At 28.8% G+C, this 19,960-nt stretch overlaps 2 protein-coding genes and 1 pseudogene across 5 annotated transcripts; 2 read left to right on the top strand and 1 right to left on the bottom strand.

The window, feature by feature from the left end:
• Positions 1-596: 596 nt before the first annotated feature.
• Positions 597-10,936, bottom strand: LOC145182909 (sphingolipid delta(4)-desaturase DES1-like). 4 transcript variants are annotated; one of them, XM_090084936.1, is made up of 5 exons: positions 10,609-10,762; positions 9,540-9,617; positions 5,707-7,313; positions 1,453-1,661; positions 597-1,370 (listed from the first exon to the last, which is right to left on the bottom strand). In XM_090084936.1, exons 2-3 carry the CDS (start codon positions 9,595-9,597, stop codon positions 6,391-6,393), a joined length of 981 nt encoding a protein of 326 aa, XP_089941062.1. In that variant the 5' UTR covers positions 9,598-9,617; positions 10,609-10,762; the 3' UTR covers positions 597-1,370; positions 1,453-1,661; positions 5,707-6,390. The 4 variants fall into 4 exon arrangements, with proteins under 4 accessions (XP_089941062.1, XP_089941059.1, XP_089941060.1 ...); XM_090084933.1 differs by lacking the exon at positions 9,540-9,617 and having other exon boundaries at positions 10,609-10,936; XM_090084934.1 differs by lacking the exon at positions 9,540-9,617 and having other exon boundaries at positions 597-937; positions 10,609-10,936.
• Positions 1,325-3,992, top strand: LOC145182707 (uncharacterized). Its single transcript, XM_090084932.1, has 4 exons — positions 1,325-1,479; positions 1,559-2,322; positions 2,436-2,663; positions 2,738-3,992. The coding sequence occupies exons 2-4, from the start codon at positions 1,986-1,988 to the stop codon at positions 3,535-3,537; spliced, it is 1,365 nt and encodes a 454-aa protein (XP_089941058.1). The 5' UTR covers positions 1,325-1,479; positions 1,559-1,985; the 3' UTR covers positions 3,538-3,992.
• Positions 10,937-15,110: 4,174 nt separating the features above from the next.
• On the top strand, positions 15,111-15,744 carry LOC149889545 (uncharacterized; annotated as a pseudogene).
• Positions 15,745-19,960: the final 4,216 nt, after the last annotated feature.

The raw sequence follows: 19,960 nt of genomic DNA, 5'->3' as shown, positions 1-19,960 counted from the left end.
TGAAACTTACATATTGTTTTTATTCATTAATGGAGCCTAAAGTTATCAGAACTTCAAACTGGTACGTGTTACAAAAATTAGGTTTGTATATATGTTTAGCTGGCCCCATTTAAAAGAAACCAGCTGTTTAACTTAATGCTGTTAAAAAAATTTTTATTACGCGTGCAAAAGACGATTCTGGATTTACAATTAAAAAATGCTTAGAATTTTTTACGTTACTAATCCGTTTTACGGATTGTAACTCGTTGATAGCTTTAACTTTTGCCCTTTTAACATGGAAGACCCAAAAATAGAGCTCCTGGACCAAATCTCTCAGCAGCTCGTGTTTTCCTACCAATCAAAAAAATCCGTGTTATAAAGTTTCATTTTCTCTGATTAATACTTTCGTTGTTTTTTTTTTTTTTTTTTTTTTTGTTTTAAAAAGTTGAGATTTAGATCTTGATTAATGCATTTCTAAACTGCGGGTCGATTGTTTACTCTTTGCAATAAAAAGTCACAGTTACCACAGTTACCTATGCAAAGAATGTTGAAACAATGGCTCCGAACTGTAAATGAGATTTTTAAGAGTTGCGCAATATAAAATAAGAATCTGGAAATAAATTTAATTCTTTCCTCACGAAAAAAATTTATTTTCTAACGAAACATTACAAGAATTTTATAATTAATTGAAAAATCATAACAAAAAACTGTTCACATCAAAAACACAAAATAAAATTGCATAAGGGGAAATAAAACATAGTTAGATCTTCGTATATTGTTTAGAACTTCAAGCATGCGATATATTTGAATAATTTCTGCATGTTATTGCTTCATTCTTCAAAATTTTCAAAAAAGGCGGTGCGTAATAAATTAAATATTTGAAAAGCGTGTGCTTCTGAAAGTCTCTTCAACGAAATAGACTTTTACACAATTCCACTGCATAATTATTTACTTGAACCTGTGGAGTAAAATTACATCACTTAAAAACCATCTCAAATGTAAACACTACCGCAAATTATGATTGCCATAAAAAGACTTAGCTATCGACATGTCAACGTTCAATCATAAATAAATAACCTTTATAAAATAGTTATAAATATATTAACTAATAGGTATATATGTGTGTGTGTTAAATAGTGCAAAACAACAATAAAAGAATAAAATCACAATATGCGGTCGCCTGATATTTATAAAAATACTCAGCCACTATACTTTAAAGGAAAACCTTTTCATTAATATTGATTAAACGAAGTAGTCCAGGTGTTCAAAAAACAAACTATTCTGCTAAGTATATAAATATTTTACACCTTCGAAAATCAAAGTTAAAAGCTTATTTAAAGCGTTAAGACTCGCTTGACTTTTCAGCTCAGTTCTTCGTTAGCCTTTTTACTCTTGAATGAAATAAAATACTGATGATAAAGTTTACTTTCATATAAATAATAATTGGAATGTAAAAAAAAAAAAAGAACTCACCTTTTTTCACGCCAAACGGCTGGGAAGGTAATGTCGCTTTTTCTTAACTTTTGAAAAAGGTGATTCCCTCTGTTGATTTAAAATTTTATCTATTTTTCTTCACCAGTCTAACTCGTGCTACTATTTAACTGCTGACTTAAGATCGCACCACCCTTAAATCTAGTGTGTTCCTCATAACTTTGCATAGGTACTTAGTGATGGAAAGCATTCTAGAGTTGTTCAAAAGGTCACGACTGTTAAAAAAAAAGCTTAGATTCGCCAGCGTTATTTAAAGATAAAAGTTTGTATTATTATTGAAGGAATATATACTAAAGAGTCTTAAATTATAATATATATTTGTTTAGTATTTGAAAATTAATTTTGAAATTTATGGTCAAAATTAAATATCTGGCATTACTAGAGTAAGACTAATATTTCTTTTGTTGTGTTGAATGAATTTGATGTGATTTTTTTTGTTTTGCTGTTTTATAGCAGTTCGAACACATTTCCGTTCAACAAATTATCTGACATAAATATAATAACATAACACTATAATGATTGCTGGTCCTGAACTTCCTGTTTATAGTAGAGAGGAAGTTGCTCTGCACACCTCTAAATCTGATGCTTGGGTAATAATAAAAGATAAGGTTTACAATGTCACAAATTGGTTAGAAAAGCATCCAGGTGGTATTTCATTAATATTGAATCTTGCAGGAAAAGACTGTTCAGTTGAATTCAATAACTTCCATCTAAAACCCAATTACGACAGACTCAAGCCATTTCTAATCGGACAGTTGTCTGAAAGGCAACAATATAAAGATACGGAATTAGGAAAAGATTTGCATGTATTATTTGAAGAGCTGAAAAAACTTAAAGCATTTGAATGTGATTGTAAGTTTTCTCTTTTTTTATATTTTATTTTTAATGCTACAGGCTGTCATAATATTTTTATATACTTGCTGTTTAGAAAAAAGCACAAAAATCTTTGTAAACTATTTTATTAGACTGGCTATATGTTAATCTTGCAATTATAATTACATCACTTCTTGTTGCGTGCATCTTCTTTTTACATTTCTCAACTTCATACTGGTCAATTTGTTTGAGTGCAATGTTTCTTGGTTTATTCTGGCAACAATTGGCATTTGTAGGACATGACCTTGGTCATCATGTTGTTACTCATAACAAAAAGAAAGATGAAACACTTGGATATGTATTTGGAAACTTTCTTCAAGGTATTAATTTTTTTTTAGGTTTTCATAAAATAGATAGTCAATCAATTCCTTTCTTTGATCCTCTTTTTTTAAAGGAATCAGTGTTGCATGGTGGCGACATAGTCACAATACACATCATACACTTACTAACTCAATCAATCATGATCCTGATATTCAACATCTACCAGTGCTGGCTGTTTCTAAATCTTTTTTCAACAACATTTTTTCAACTTACTATCATCGTGTTTTAAAGTTTGATAGGTTTGCTCATTGGTTTGTATCTATTCAACATTATATGTTTTTCCCAATAATGGCATTGGCTCGCTTCAATCTCTATGCCCAGAGTTTTATTTTTAATCTCGTTGGAGTCGGGGCTTCTTCAAAAGGAAAACTGGCTGAATTGATTTCATTGTTAGGCTTCTGGACTTGGTTTTTACTTCTATTGGTGCATATAGGATCAACACTGTCTTTCAGCCATGCTGTCATCTTTTTATTTTTATCTCATGCAACAGCAGGTTTGGTGCACATACAAATCTGTATAAGCCATTTCTCTATGGAGACATTTATGGGAGTACCTCAAAGCAATTATGAAAATGATGGATATTTCTTATCTCAGTTAAAAACAACAATGAATGTTGATTGTCCTCCTTGGATGGATTTCTTTCATGGTGGACTCCAATTTCAAATTGAACATCATATCTTCCCCCATTTAACAAGAAGCAAGCTTCGCTATGTTCAAGGAAGACTGCAAAGCTTATGTAAAAAGCATGGTTTGCCACACCACTCAAAACCATTTTTTGGAGCTGTAATGGCAGTTGTAGAAAAGCTTTATGAAACATCAAAGGAGCTTAAACTGTCTAATATGATTTGGGATGGAATGAATCTTGTTGGATAATCTTAAATCTGAGGATTTGCTTTAAAATTTATGAGGCAACTGACTAATAATAGTGCAAACAAATGGTGCATGTTTTTTCTAAATTTAAATGCATGTTAGTAAGTGTTCTATTTGTAAGAGAGTATCATTTGTGAGAGAATATTTATGTTATAGTATTATAGATAGTCTTAAAAGAGAAAGTGTATTGTAGGAAATCAAAAGCTTGCTTGTGGTTTTTTTTACTTTTATTAGCATTTTTAGCTTTAAAACTATAGCTTTTCATAATCTAAATATTTAAAATATTTGAAAAAAGTATTACTATTTTTAGAAATTATTATTTTAATTGCAGCAAATTAGAATAAAGTGTGTATATGCTAGTTATTTTGTTTAACTTTAAAATGATATATTTGTTTAAAATTCAATTTTTCTAAGTATTTATATGAAAAAGGAACATATTACAATGTAAACATATATACGCACATATAATATATATATATATATATATATATATATATATATATATATATATATATATATATATATATATATATATATATACATACATACATACATGTGTAAAATTTTGAACTGAGTTGAAAGGGTCACTTGTCTGAAAGTTTTTACCAGCTGCTGATGTTAATTTTTTCCCTCCTGTGAAAATCTTTAGTTTATTTAGTGTGTTTGATGTTTTAAGTTGAGTCTGACCAAGGTTATTTACCATTGAAAAGAAAACGATCTTAATTGTACACTCTAGTTTTGCTGTCCACTCTTTTTTGTTACGTAATTTTAGTTGCTGTATTTTACTAAATCAAAAGGCATTATTTTTTTATTTTCTAAATAGATAAATCTTATTTTTATTTTTTAAATGTATATGAATGTCAATACGGAAAATCTTGCTGTTAAAGATGATAGTTGCAATTAATTACGTTATTTGTGTTTGATTTCTAGACTCTTCCGAGTTCGAATTTTTATTTCAAAATAAAATTCTTTGTATGACTTATTGATTAGAAAATGGCGTTTAAAAAGCTAAAAGAGTATCTTATAGTTTCCAGATATTTTGGAAACTTATTGAGACATCCAAAAGTTACAAGATTCTAAAAATTTGTTTAAAAAAAACATAAATTTTTAGAATCTTGTGAAAATTTTAAAAAGAATTTGTTAAAAAACTGATTAGAACTTTGTAATTTTTTGTTAAAATCTAAACCCCGATGCTTATATAAAACATTTTTTTAACTTTTAATCAGTAATGACATCCAAAATTGGATCATAATAATAATAGTGAATTGCCAGGATTTCTTTTTGCAGTTTTTTTTTCATCGAGAAATTAATCAAGGTTTTTTTTAAGAAAAGAACTTAAACCGATAAATGAGAAAGTTTATAGAGGGCTTTAGTCCACTTATAGTAGCGAAGCGCTAAACGTTGTTAAATTTAAATGACAAATTGCGTTGCCTAACTAATTTAATTCAAATTTAAAGCATACGGTCTACCCGATCCTGGCATGTCTTTTATTGCGCCATGGACGGAATAGAAAACTTAAGATGTATCTCTAAACTGCTCTTAACAATTGCTGGGAAAATGAAATTCGGTCTTAATACTCTTATTGGATTCCTCCAGTTTCTTAAAGAAATTCTTTTTATTTAGGCTAAATCATAATCAAAAATAGACTGACCAGTATCAATTACCAGTAAATCAATTTGACCAGTATAATCTGGTAATATTTTACAATTAGAAATCTAATTTTTGTGTTTTGGTTGACGATTTAACGATTTTACCAAAATTATATGTAATTATTGTACTATTCATAGGACGATGATGTTAAAGTGAGAATATTAATATTGTTCACTACTTTTGCCTCACAAGCTGGTAGAAGTTACGAAGAGAAATAATTGTAAATAAATCAATCGAAGGAAGATTAATAGCAGTGATAATAAACGTGCAAGTGTCTCCTTAGTTTGTTGCATTTGCTTTAAAAATGAAAAATACCAGAGCAGAAACAACTTTTATTATTATCTTTAACAAGGTTAAACATAAATATATCAAAACGATATGAAAGAAGTTATATATCAGATGTTAATAGAAAAAACATGAATATATCAAAACAATATGAAAGAAGTTAGATAAAGATATTACAAAAAAAAAAAAAAAAAGTAAAAAGCTTTGAAAATATATTTTCTTTGAAAACTTGATTACCTTTTTAGAAAAGCACAATGTATGAGCCTGTTTAGTAAGTGTCGTTGTCGATAATTCTTATGATGAATAAAAAAAAAAAAAAAAAATTTAAAGCAGCGTAAACATTCGTGCGGAACTCCACCACCAATCAGCTTTAGATTATAATGAATTCGTTAAATTAAAAAAAAAAGCTTAATTACTTGAAACAGTGATGATGCAAACTCAAATGGATTTATAAAACCCTCGAATAAAGAGAAAAACAAAATTAGCATCTATGCTAAGTTTTTTCTATTTTCTAATGAGCATAAGTTTCCGACAGCACACAACAAAATTTAATTGCATCTCTTAAAGCTTTTTCTTTTTCAAATCAGATTAATCGTCTAAAAATGCGTCGACTAAGAAAATAAGCAAACATTACAAAAACTAATATCTATGACTTAATGTTTCACAGTTAAACATTATTATAAATATTAGTGAGACTTTTTTTTTCCAACTCGCATAATCATAAATCTCTGCGCTTTGAATTTCAAATCAAGGTTATCCCACCTTTAGAAATAGACAAACCGAAACCAATATTTAAAAGATAACTAGCAGCGTTTTACATCACTCTCTACATTTTTTTAAAGACAAAACATATACATCCTATAATGACATGATAGATTACCTCGTATAGAAAAAGTCAATGGAAAGAAAAATTTATTTCATTCATTCCATTTTATCCAAATTCTTGGCAAGCTTAAGTTTTTCTTCGTCGTATCTGTTTCTTTTCATTCGAGCATAAAGACCAATAGAAGGATCCGTAATGAAGTTATAAATAACCTTAACCCACGATGTATGGTAAGGGATAGTGTTATAGTACTCGGGTGCGTATTCACGAACTTTGGGCAATAACGATCCCGGAATATTTGGAAAATCGTGATGCTCGTTATGATAACCCACATTAAACGTAACTTTATTTAAAATCCCATAGTAAGAATATGTTTCAAAGCCTTTAGAAAACATATAGTGTTCTGCAATAAAATGTCCTGCAACTGGGTGCATTCCCATTCCAAATAAGGAACCTATGATCATGTAAAAGACCGCTTTTGGACCTAAGTAATAACCAATTAAAGCATCAAAAGCAAATTGCATAACAAAATTAAAAGCTTCAATTTTGCAGACTTCTTTTGGGTAGGTTATTAATGGACGTAAGGCATAGAAAAATGATTGCAAAAACATCCATATTGTTTTACCAAGCGTGTTTGAGAACATCTTTGCTTCCAACTCAGTAGGAATATCAGTGTCAATAATGTCATGACCAAGATAACGATGATGCTCCAAGTGATACTTTTTAAATGACAAGGCCATAGGTACACCAATAGGTAAATTGGCAAACAAACTGAATATACGATTGTACATGGGTTTGGCATGCCCAAATGCCATATTGTGTGATATTTCATGAATAGCTAATAATAGAGATTGGTTTATTGTTCCACTAACAATATATGTAATCAACACTACAATGGGCCATGCCACATCAAAATATGAAAGAGCTGATATGATGGAAAATTGAAGTAGTACTAGAGCTGTTACTTGGTATTTAAAGAGATGATCAATAACCATCAATGATTTGATTTCTGGATGTTTTGCTAAAAAGGAAAAGAAACCTCTTGCATATTTATATTCATATAAATATCATAGAAATTTAATAAAGACATATCTCATGAAATTATCTACTTAAAATTTAGCACCTATTGGAAATAATTCATTACATTATACTGACAACTTCAAAAAGTATAGCAGCAATCTTTACAATTCAATTTTGATAACTTTGATAAAGAAATAATAATGCAATTGTTGAAAATATATATATATATATATATATATATATATATATATATATATATATATATATATATATATATATATATATATATATATATATATATATATATATATACAGTGCTCGAAGTGGGAAAAAAAAAGTAGCGGGATGGTTTTTAATATTTTCTAATCACCATCCCACCTATCCTAAAATTATAGATTTCGTATTTTGTGTAGATTAAATAAAGGAATTATAAATCCCTAGAGTATCCCTATAGTAAAAAACCTATATTAAAAAAACAACTTGAGGTCTGTTATATTCTTAAGAGACTGTCACCGTAAAATATTGAGTTAAGTTTCACATCAAACGTCATTAAGCAATCAAAAAACAATGATATAATTAAACATTTTATTTTTAAACAAGTCTTATTTTTTTGTATTTACCAATTTTTAAATAATTGAAAAAAAATACCATCACATTGAGGAAAGGATTGGCAAGTTTCAATACTCGAAAAATCTGTCACTTCTTTATTTATTTCAGTGTCATTTTCCAAATTACTTTTAGAACTATCACTGGTTAACTTTCTTTTCCTTCCGCTTGCTAGCCATTTATCCATATTTATAATAAGTAAATTTTTTTAAAATCATAACATTTAATGTTGAGTAAATCTACTGTGTACTATATTTTATTTCACCAAAAAAAAAACTCTAATGACACTTTAACGAAAAAAAAAGCCAATGTCGCTTTTTGTTGCTTGGTAACTTTTTATTTAAAATACAGAAGAAAAGACGCACTGTTTTATAATTATCGATTTAGTTTTTGAACTTTCTACCGCAAATTTTTAAATAACAGCTGAGACTTAAGTTCATTTAAATTCTCATATTGCCGCAAACTTTAAAATTGTTTTTACAAGTTTATTTATAGGAGGAAAATAAAATAAAATTTCCATTAATTTATTATGTACCGGGATGGCATCCCACCCCAAAATATGCATTAAAAAAAGGAGTGGGATGGTTTTCAAAATTTAAAAAGGTAACGGGATGGCATCCCACCCCATCCCGCCTCACTTCGAGCACTGTATATATATATATATATATATATATATATATATATATATATTCTTTTTTTCAACAATTGCATTATTATTTCTTTATCAAAGTTATCAAAAGAACATTTTAAAGAGTCTTTTAAAATATTCCTTATTAAGTGAAGAAATGTGACTTAAATGCAAATTTCATGTCTTTCTGTAAAGACTGCTGCTATACTTTTTTATATATTATATATACATATATATATATATATATATATGTATATATCATCATCATCATCATCATCATCATCATCATCATCATCATCATCATCATCATCATCATCATCATCATCATCATCATCATCATCATCATCATCATCATCATCATCATCATCATCATCATCATCATCATCATCATCATCATCATCATCATCATCATCATCATCATCATCATCATCATCATCATCATCATCATCATCATCATCATCATCATCATCATCATCATCATCATCATCATCATCATCATCATCATCATCATCATCATCATCATCATCATCATCATCATCATCATCATCATCATCATCATCATCATCATCATCATCATCATCATCATCATCATCATCATCATCATCATCATCATCATCATCATCATCATCATCATCATCATCATCATCATCATCATCATCATCATCATCATCATCATCATCATCATCATCATCATCATCATCATCATCATCATCATCATCATCATCATCATCATCATCATCATCATCATCATCATCATCATCATCATCATCATCATCATTTCCAGTATTAAATTCATCATCATCATCATTTCCAGTATTAAATTTAGGATTTAAAAAGAAACAACTTTTCCACTCATTTTTTTTAATATTCAATGAAATATTTTTTAGCAAACTATATTGAGAAATTTTATTTAGAGTAAATTTGTATTTAATGGAAATTAGACATATTTCATAACAAATACATAGTAACAGTGTAAAGAGAAATCTGGAATACATTTAAAAGTTGAATAATAGAAGGATTGCATGTGGTACAATAGACAAATCATTGGCATGACAGTTTTTGCCACTCAACCTGAAAATAAATTAATTTTTATTACTCTAAAATGATGAAAACTACCAGAAAGCTAGCTGACTACACTCATAATAATCCATACTTATAACTTTGCAATCATGATGCTAATATTAGTGTATATGATAAACACAACCATAGGATTCTTTTCTAAAGGGTAATTTTTCTAAAGGGTAATTTTTGTGGGAGGGTAGGAGGGACATTCTTTCAAGGCAGACTATTTCCTAGAACCTTTATTATCATGGTATTATTTTGTCAATAAAGTATTAAACAATACAAAGGCATTTTCTACTATGGGAATAATTACATAACTTTTAACTTTAAAAAAAAGTAATAATTTAAATCATGTCATAATTTAAACTTTAACACAGGTTTCTAGAACTTAATAAAAATCTCTTTCCAACCCAAAGCCATTGAATATGTAAATTTTCAAACAAAAAAAGTATGAAATCCTAATTACTTTCAATTAGAGTAAGAAAGGTTTATAAATACCAGTTTAAAGTATTTGTTATACTTATAAACAATACATTCTTAGTAAAGAAAATAACAGCTATGTTATATAAATTTTCAAAATTTAGATACATCTGACTAAATACCAAAAAATTTATTTGTGTATCTAGGATGCTAGTCCAATTCAGCTTTAAATTGTATAATAATTGCACAGAATTCAAGATTACTACTATATAATACAAGTATGTTTGTAATACGGGACTGTAAAAAAATCAACTCATAAATAAAAACAATGCTTAGAGTTAACTTTCAAAAGTTATATAACTATCATACAAAATATATATTACTATAGCAACTAAAAGTAGCTTTTATAAAGTTAACAGCATTTTCTATAAACACACCAAATAAGTATGTATAAAATATACTGATAATATAAAGTTATTGTGCTAGTTATGTGTGTGTATGATTCTAGAGCTTTAGAATTCTAGTTTTCATATACTTACAACCATAACTAAAAACACAATCATTAAACAAAATAGCTAACCTAATATTTCCTTTCTTCTTGACGCATGAGGTTCTTCTTGTTGGGACCAGTTGAATTCTGTTAAAGAAACTGACCCTCCCATGTTATTAGAATAATTTTCTTACAAAATGTGTTTTGAAATCTGGTGTCAAGAACAGACTGTTGAAAAACACTATGCTGAACTTTGAACGATAGCAGGGAATACCCACGGTGTTGTGCACTGTTTTTTTTATTTATTGACCTGTTTCAAGTCTGCATCACTTTTTCCCGTTAAGTCGGGAAAATCGCTTATTGTCATAAGAGAAAGTGACAGAATGGCGGTTTTTTATTTTGCAATACTGTATTTCCCCTGCGAATACCTGAACTTCTTTTATTTAGAACTCGCAATATTATTGGTGCAACGTTTAACGTTCTCTTATTTTAAAGTCCGGTTTTTAACTTTATAAGGTTAAAGATAAAATCCAGACGTTAATCGTATTGAAACGATAAAGTACCAACGTTTAGAGTAATGGAACTTAATTTGATAAACCAGAGTATTCTTGTTTTATCTCATACTCTAAAACGTCTTATTTAGTCTTATGTTAAAAACTTTTTAGTGTTTATTAAAACACATGGCTAGTAAGACCATGGTGCTTGGATTATGATCTAGAGCACAGGCTAGACTGATCGTGTTTTAGCTTGAGCTTGTTATATTTAAAGTGTGTCTAATTGCACGAACAACGCATGCATGCAGGCACATTAGATGCAGTTGTCCGAAATTCAAATAATTTGTTAAAGAAAATAAAAATAATCACTTCGTTAGAGTTTATTGAAAGTAAATTTTTTTTAAATCACAAAACTATTTTGAAGCTTTGATCTACTTTTAAATCTTATAGCAATAGGCTGAGTAATCTTCACTTATCAATCATGTTGAGAAAAGAGTACCGCTCTAAATATTCATAACGAAAAATTGAGCTTCTTTACAAAAACAATAGTAGAACACATTTAACTTCATGAATTTATTTAATTCTATGAATAATAACCATTTCAGTCGTTGTGTGAAAATAAATCATTTTGTAAACACTTTAAAAAAACTCTGGTTTTTAAAAAAATCATCCTTTTCCCTTTCCTTTCTTCCCATTTTATTGACCGCTTTACCATATGATAAATATTTCTTAAAATTTTTAAGGATTTCGATTTCAATCTCACTCCACGTTCATTAATCATACTCTAAGTTCGAAGAATTTGTTAAAGATCAGATTTTGGTTTAGGATTCTTTCACGGATGTTTTAATATAGGTGATCCCATAAACTTTTGAAGGCATTTAAATCTGATAAATGAGGCAGCCATTCCGTATAATTGCGCGCTCTTTTTCTTTCATTTTTGCACAAATATTCTTTGCAATGCTTTGAAGGGAATTTAGGGTTGTTATCATCCTGAATCACAAGTCCTCCTCCGATCCTTAGAACTGGAATTATAATCTCTAAATATGCCTATAGCATTTTCTTTCTCCATAATTAAGACATACTAAGTAAAGATTTGCTTGCCACAATACTTGTTGTGCTGACAACTGCCTAAAACTATTAAAAATATTTGTACCAATGTATCACAGAAATTAAAAAAATAGTTTTATGTCGTCTGAATGATGGCAATTTTGACATAAGCAGCTCTATTTAATATAGGTTACTCAACTACAGCTGATAAAACATTTATAATTATAATGTATATAATATTAAAAAAAAGAAGGTAGGTAAAGTTTTCAGCAGTTTTTGTATTTAATTGACCATCAATACTTTTTATGACTTCTGCAGATTCCCTAGGCATACTGTTTAAAAGTCTTGTTAACAAGGCAACTGAAAATGCAGTCCAACTTTTGAGAAGAGTTTTAAACATTTCGTCCATGTTGGCCTACAATCCTACAATCCTGCAGTTTTCCCCCCAATAAACGTGATTATGTAGTCATCGTTGGGAAAAAGTTCCTCTACGGTAGATCTTCCTCTGATACACATGCAGGTCCATTATTCCACTCACCCGATGTAGTTTTCTAACTTTGTGTACCCTAAAACAATTCGAGAAATCAAACCATTTTGGCAAGAGGATTGTTTGGTGAGATATTGTCTACTTTGACATACCTTTCCACTTTGAGATACAATTTTAAGTTTTAAATCTAATTATAAAAGTGACTTTTTTCACAACTTTAAAAAATTATCATTTTTTTTCTTTCAGAAGTTTTAAGGTTACTCCCTTATCCAACAGACCTTTCAATTTTACTTGTATGTTGATATTACTTCACCAATCTACTAGTTGATACTATTAGTTGAGTTTTACCGTGTAAAACCCTTCTAATAATTCAGTGAGACTCTCCTTGGTCAGCCGCTTTGATAATTCGCCCGACTTTTGTCCGTCATCCTTTTTTAAAATATTGAATGTGACCGATTTCACTGGTTTTTCAAAGTTATTGGTGGTATAAATGTTGTTTTATATAAAAGCATACCCCTTCGTCCTGTATTGTTCACTTTCACATCCGATAGTATTTCTCCAGCTTGAATATCAATTTTAACTTAAATTTGAAATAAAAATGTTAGCAAGACTTTTTTTGGCACCCGACTCTACATATTCGTTGGTTTTATAAAAATATATCACCCATTTTCATTAAAAAGAATTTACCATTAACACAATGTTTATGATGGCTTCTTTTTTCAGCCAAGTTAATTATTGTGTAATATGCAGTAATTAACATCCAAATACGCATTGCATATTTAAGATAACTAAATTTTAACATTTATAGTCGCAAATAAAGTGTCCTACATACTTTCCTTCATAATCGACAATTCAGATTACGTAAAGATTGTTTTTCTTTGTCGCCTTGACCATGGACATATAAGAGATGGACGTGCAACGATTTTGTTTTTTTTGCAAATCATGCTCGTTGCGCATTGTTACAAATCTTTTGTTTTAAACAATAGGAATTAAATTATATTAAAGTCTGTCGGATTCTTCGAAAATTTTTGGTCTCACCTAGCCAATCACATTAACTTCCTTTCACTTATTAAAGATAACAGCAATAGAACCAAGTTTTAAGTTTATTTTTATATAGATAGACATTCTTAATATTTTAAGAAATAACCCGGACTATGAAATGAAATTGAGATCATTTGCTTGACTACTTTAGTACCTGTATAAGTTGAGATATAATAAATAATACAAAATATCAACTTGTTTTGTAGCTACCTAGAGCACAATGGTTTCATGTCCAGGGAACATCTACCATAATTCTGTAGACTTCCAGTTTATGAATATTATAGAATTTTCTATTTTTATGTTTAACAACAGAAATATATACAGTTAAGAATAAATAACTTATACTTAAAATGATTATAAATACAATAAAGAAAAAAATAATTTGTCACAGTTTTAAAGAATTTAGCAAAGCCAATTTATGGCAAACCGCAAGAATACCTAAGTATTTAATTTTAACATAACTTGATTTACCAGCTATATACAAACTATTTTTTATTTGACAATAACAAATGGGTTATTATGTGCTTTTTACGACCAATTAAATAGCATATGAAATATGAAAAGCGAAAACATAAAATATCTGGCCGTATTTTGCGAGATAATCATAAATTTGAATAACTTTTTAAAAGGTTTTGCTTTATCAAATGAAATAATAGAAAAGCCCATTAGGAAATATATCTACTAAAAAAATAATGCATAAAGGAATATATAATCTGGAGCTTATAAAGTAGTCGGGGCAAAAAATTGCGACATGTCGGAAAAAATACTAAAAAAATACACAAAATTAAGGCTGGTGAATGAAGAACCAAGGAGTTGAATGAAACCAGATCTTGACAAAAAATTTTACGTAAACTTTTTTATATTTCGCTATACTATTTTTAGTCATTTTAAAATTATTCTTTCAGTTCTATTTTATCATTGACAGACTTTGTTTACACGAAAAAAGTTCCCAAATTTACAAATGTTCATCTTGAAAAAATGATGAAAATCTGTTTGTGCCGACATGTAATTTCCTTTACCTCGGTGTAATTTGTTTAGTAATTTGTCAACGCGTGAAGTAGTTATTTTATCATGAACAGTCTTAAACAAATTAAACAAATACTATACAATTAAAATTAATACTACAAATTAAACAAATACTATAAAAGTTTAAACTAATACCACTTGATCAGAGTTTCTGTTTTAAAACTCTGGACAGCCATTTTAATAGATTTTTTTTGTTGACGGGTGAAAGTTAAGAGTTTGTCAAAAAACTCGCATGGCTCGCTGATTTCTGTGGCCTCTTTGATAAAAAAAAACAAACAATAAGCTGCACGTCCATCTCTTATACGTCTGTTGCTTGGTTTCCAATAGTTGTAGAAATATTGTACAACAATCTTGCAACATTCGTTTGAATTGTTGTGCGTTTAGTCCTTCGGTGCAAGAAATGATGCTATTTGATAGAGAAATTTTTTATTGGTACTTAAAAATGTCTCCTAACAGACTTGAACGCCTTTTGTCATTAATCGGATCTTCAAACTTGTTGGGCTTATGGAAGGGTTAATGATGCTGCCATTTTAAATGCAAGCATTTTTGTTAGAGCATTTAATAAGGGAAATTTTCATTTACCAGAAATGTCTGAAATCAATCCTAAAGTTCCACAAGTCCTTGTTGGAGATGACATATTTACACTTAAACCATGGTTAATGATACCATACCCAGGTTTCATTAGCCAGGTTTACCGTTCAGCAAAGAGTTTTTAGTTATCGCCTACCAAGAGCACGGAGAACAATTGAAAATAGCTTTGGATTTTTAGCTGCTAGATGGAGAATTTACAAATCTCCAGTTAAAGCAAAACCATCGAAAGTAGAAAATATAATAAAGGCTACTGTCTGTCTTCACAACTATTTGTGTTTAACAGATGGAGCACATTATATCCCAACTGGTTTTGTTGATAGTGAAAGTAATTCAGGAATTGTCATTCAAGGAGATCGGAAAAAAGAATTAAAAGATCAAGCATGTTTGCTTAATTTCTCGAAATCAAAAAGTAATAGATCTGTTTTTGATGCAATTGCAATAAGAAATACTTTTAAAGATTATTTTAATTCACGTGAAGGAAGCCTTTCGTGGCAATTGGACTATGTTCAATCATGTGACCACAATCCATTTAATAACTAGATTATAAGTAATATACTTTAATAAACTTTCTTTTGAATGACAATATGATTTAAAAAAATAATACTTTTTTACTTTTTTAAATTTTAGATATTCCTCAATAGTTATTTAAAAGTTAATAAAAGATGTATATTATACCTCAATGATTTTATTTAAAATGTGTAGTTTTTCACATCAGTTGGTTAAACAAGCTAGCTTTAATTTGAATAAATAATGTAATATTTACATTATTATAATTTTTTACATTAATATAATTTTGTTATTAGTACGAATTGTCGATTAACTTGACTCTACTTGCACACAAGAAATTACATAACCGTTTTTTTCAGTCACATCTTCAAATAAATGATTATTTAGCTCCTTGTTCAATGGATGATGAATATTTTCTACTTGCTCACAAACCACAGCAACGTTTTCCTCCAAATTAGTTGTTTCTAATCAGAAATCAGAAGGTGAACAAATATTCATGATGTTGTTTCACGATGTTTCATTAAAGTATTTAGCCAATCGAGCTGAATAAACTGAGGTGAAACTTCCAGAACCTAACAGGATATTTCACTTTGATTTCAGCCACCTTCCATAACTATTTCGAATGCTTTTATACTTTTCTTCCACTTGATTAGCAGATGAGTTTGACAGACGACCAATTTCTTCCCATGCATTTTTCTTTTTCTATTTTTCTTTAAATTCCTTTTCAAACTTGTCATACAAAACTGGAAATATTTGAACTTCGTTCATAAAATCTGCCATATAGATTTTTTCTAACACACAAGATGGAGCCGTCGCCATGCTATGTAAAAAATGGTGATATTTTGTAAACTTTATTGTTATACAACAGCTGAGTGGTTTCCATTAAAAAAAATATGCTGCACGTTTTGCACAAAAAACAAAATACTGATGCAGAAATAGATCTTTTTAAAAACTCACAACCGCAGTTGTACAACATGAAATTTGTTGTAAAACCAACGTTAAAGTTGTGCAACTTGCACTAGAAAATGTTTCCATTATAAAACAGAGTTGTTGTGCACTTGTTGTACGACATTCCTACAACTATTGGAAACCAAGCTTATGCCTTGACAAATCCAATTTAGATACTTGAGGACGTCTATCAGGGGAAAAGCATTACCACGAATTCCACGGCTTTCTTCTTCGTTTTTTTATATTTTTTAATGAAATGTACAGTAAATTACTCCAAAATGTAATAAAATAATTTGCATATTTAAATAAGAAATAAAATTTTTAGACAATAATTAGAGATTTGTAGTTTTTAACCATTTCACAACTTTTTTATTTTTTGGTTCATAGTAAAAAGAAAAGCACATTTTTTATATTTTATTTATAACGATATTAAAAAACGGATAAAAAAGTGTTTAAAGGTATGTATCTATCTAATAATTTTTTATTAGATATTTTTTTATTTTTAAAATAATACTATGCACTTATTTTTATCTAAATTTCTAATGTCTTGAAAAAAGCAAAATCTTTACTTGACTTTATTTCAAAAGCTCAATTTACCTAGTATCGCTAAAGCAGATTCTATGGTAAAAGCAGATTATGAAAAAGCAATATCTAATGGTCTAAAAAATTGCTTTCCTAACATTAGAATAACTAGATACCATTTTCATTTTGGCTCGGCTGTTTTGAAAAAAATGACTCTACATAAGAAAAGACTGTCAAAAATATGTTGCCCTTTCTATGCTACCTGTTAATTAAGTTCAAGATAAGTTGGAAAAACTTAAGCCGGTTGATCGATTCCCCCCCTTCCTCCCCCCCAACTCTCATTCTAAATTAAAAATGAAAAAGTTTCATGCTGACTTTCTATTCTTGGATTAAAGCAAAAAATAAATGATACCACCTAACAAAATTTTAAGAAAGTTTTATTTATTGTGGTTTTTTTTACTATTTTATTGATCAATTTTCTCTCCATATTCCAAAAATGTAAGTTTTTTTCTGTTTCATTGACCGATTGAATTTTATTACTTTTATATCATTATTATATTTTAATTATTATCAAGTGTTATCATATATTCTGAATTGTTATATGTTCTGCTCCTGAATATACATCTAATTTTCTCAAAGATCAATGGCTAAGTTCTGTTAATTTCATGATTACTAGAGGATGTAAAAATTCTTCACATACAGTTTGCTATGTGTGCTTTTTGAATGAAGGGATTCAAAAAAAGTTTCTCCAATTTTTGAATTGGAGAAACTTTTTTTGAATCCCTTCATTCAAAAAGAACAACGACAGCTGATGCTTCTAGAGATTTCTTGACGAAAAAATTAATCCAGCAAAGAGTATTACCAACTGAGGTTAGGGTTAGATAGGTGCAGAATAGAGAGAATCTTAGAAGAATAAGAAGAAAAGTTAGGAATATTCTTTTTGAAAAATAATCTTTGTATAAGGGATAACTAACTTTAGATAAGCGGAATATCTTCAAATATTTTGAATCATCTTTTTATCTTTTTGTTGATTTAAAAATGCCATCCGAAAATAAAGTAGAAGTATTTCAGATGAGTTGTTTGAACTAAATCCACCTCCATTAGCTGAAGATCAAGAAAATGACAATTCTGTAAAATTTGCTTAACTAATCACTTACAAGTTTTAATTTTGCCATGTCAGCGCCTTGTCTTGTGTGTAAGATTGAAAAAGTGTTGTCTTTACTTGATGATAAAAAAAAGACATTTTACCGATACTGAAAATTTTATCAATCTTTTCCCTTAAAGATTTATTTTAAGGTGTGTTAGAAAGCACTTTAAAATAAATGACAAGTTTTCTATTTATAATTAGAACCATTTACTATCTAGAAAAAGTGTACATTTTTGATTTACTTGATAACTACCCACTTGATAACTATATACTTGATAACTATCCACTTGATAACTACCCACTTGATAACTACTCACTTAATAAATCAGTTAAAAAAGACTCACTTAATAAATCAGTTAAAAAATAAAAAAGAGTGAAAAAAGTTCTTTTTTCATACTTTGTTTTAAGTATGCAAAAAAAATTTGCATATTACTTTGCAAAATTTGCTATTTACAAGGCAATAAAAACGTGCGTTTTTATTGGCTATTCATTAGTGTTGGGAATTTTGGATTTCCAGTTTTCGGTAAGTTTTTATCCAATTACCGGTAGTTACTGGTTTTTACCAATATTTTTAAAAAATTCTCTTATATTGAAAAAATGTCTTCTCTGAATGATGTTACATTACGAGTTCTTTTGTGTTTCTTACTTAAAAATTTTAAAAATGAATGTGTGAAATAAATTCAAGATTAATCTATTAAATCATTGATGAATAAAAAAATGATAATTAAATTTAAACCTTTTGCAACATTTATTTTGAAATTATATTTGAAATATGAGTACTGTATATTTATCAAAAGTCTTTTATATTAAAATGTTTTTGACTGATTAATTTTTAATATAATAACAAATAAAAGTGTCGACTAAAAAGGTCAGTAAAGTTTAAGATGACTTTATAAAATGTGGTCAAGAATCCGGATCCAAGAAATCAATATCAAAATATACTGGTGATTTTGCAGTGGAAATTAAAAACTTTCTTTTCTTACAGATGTGAAAACATGATGGAACATCATAACTGTCATGATTACGAGATTTTTCCAAGTTTTGGATATTGTTCAGGTTGTTTCTAAAGAGATTGATGTAGACTTTGAGTTTACCAGTGACGAAATTGACTTTTAAACAATATAGTATTGTTTCTTGAGTCAGTAGAAATTGTCTTGAAAAAAAATTTTAGCAGAGAAGCTAATTTGGTTACTGCACATGGAGCTATCCAAATCATAATCAATAACTTAGAAAATAATAAATCATGAAAGAAGCTGTATTAAAAAGATATAGCGAAAGACAACAGCAATTTTCTTGCTTTGTTAAGATATTTGAAATCAACCAATTAAGTAGGAAAAACAGATGATTATCTATCAGTTCATCAAAGCTTATGTTGGTGAAAATAGTTAAAGAAATACTACATCAAATTCGCAGCGATAAAAACGATGAAAGTATTGCATTACTGATATAAAATAGCCTTTTAAAATTCTTTTCCATCCTTTCACCATCCATTCACGATCCTTTCACGATCCTTTCACCATCCTTTCACCATCCATTCACGATCCTTTCACGATCCTTTCACGATCCTTTCACGATCCTTTCACGATCCTTTCACGATCCTTTCACCATCTTTTCAACATCCTTTGGAATATG

Source organism: Hydra viridissima, unplaced genomic scaffold (assembly GCF_058129835.1).
Source record: "Hydra viridissima isolate aposymbiotic clone 2 unplaced genomic scaffold, HvirCarnegie_v1 scaffold_4, whole genome shotgun sequence".
Classification (NCBI taxonomy): domain Eukaryota; kingdom Metazoa; phylum Cnidaria; class Hydrozoa; order Anthoathecata; family Hydridae; genus Hydra; species Hydra viridissima.
Note: the sequence above shows the minus strand (reverse complement) of the source record. Positions and strands in the feature narration are given on the sequence as shown.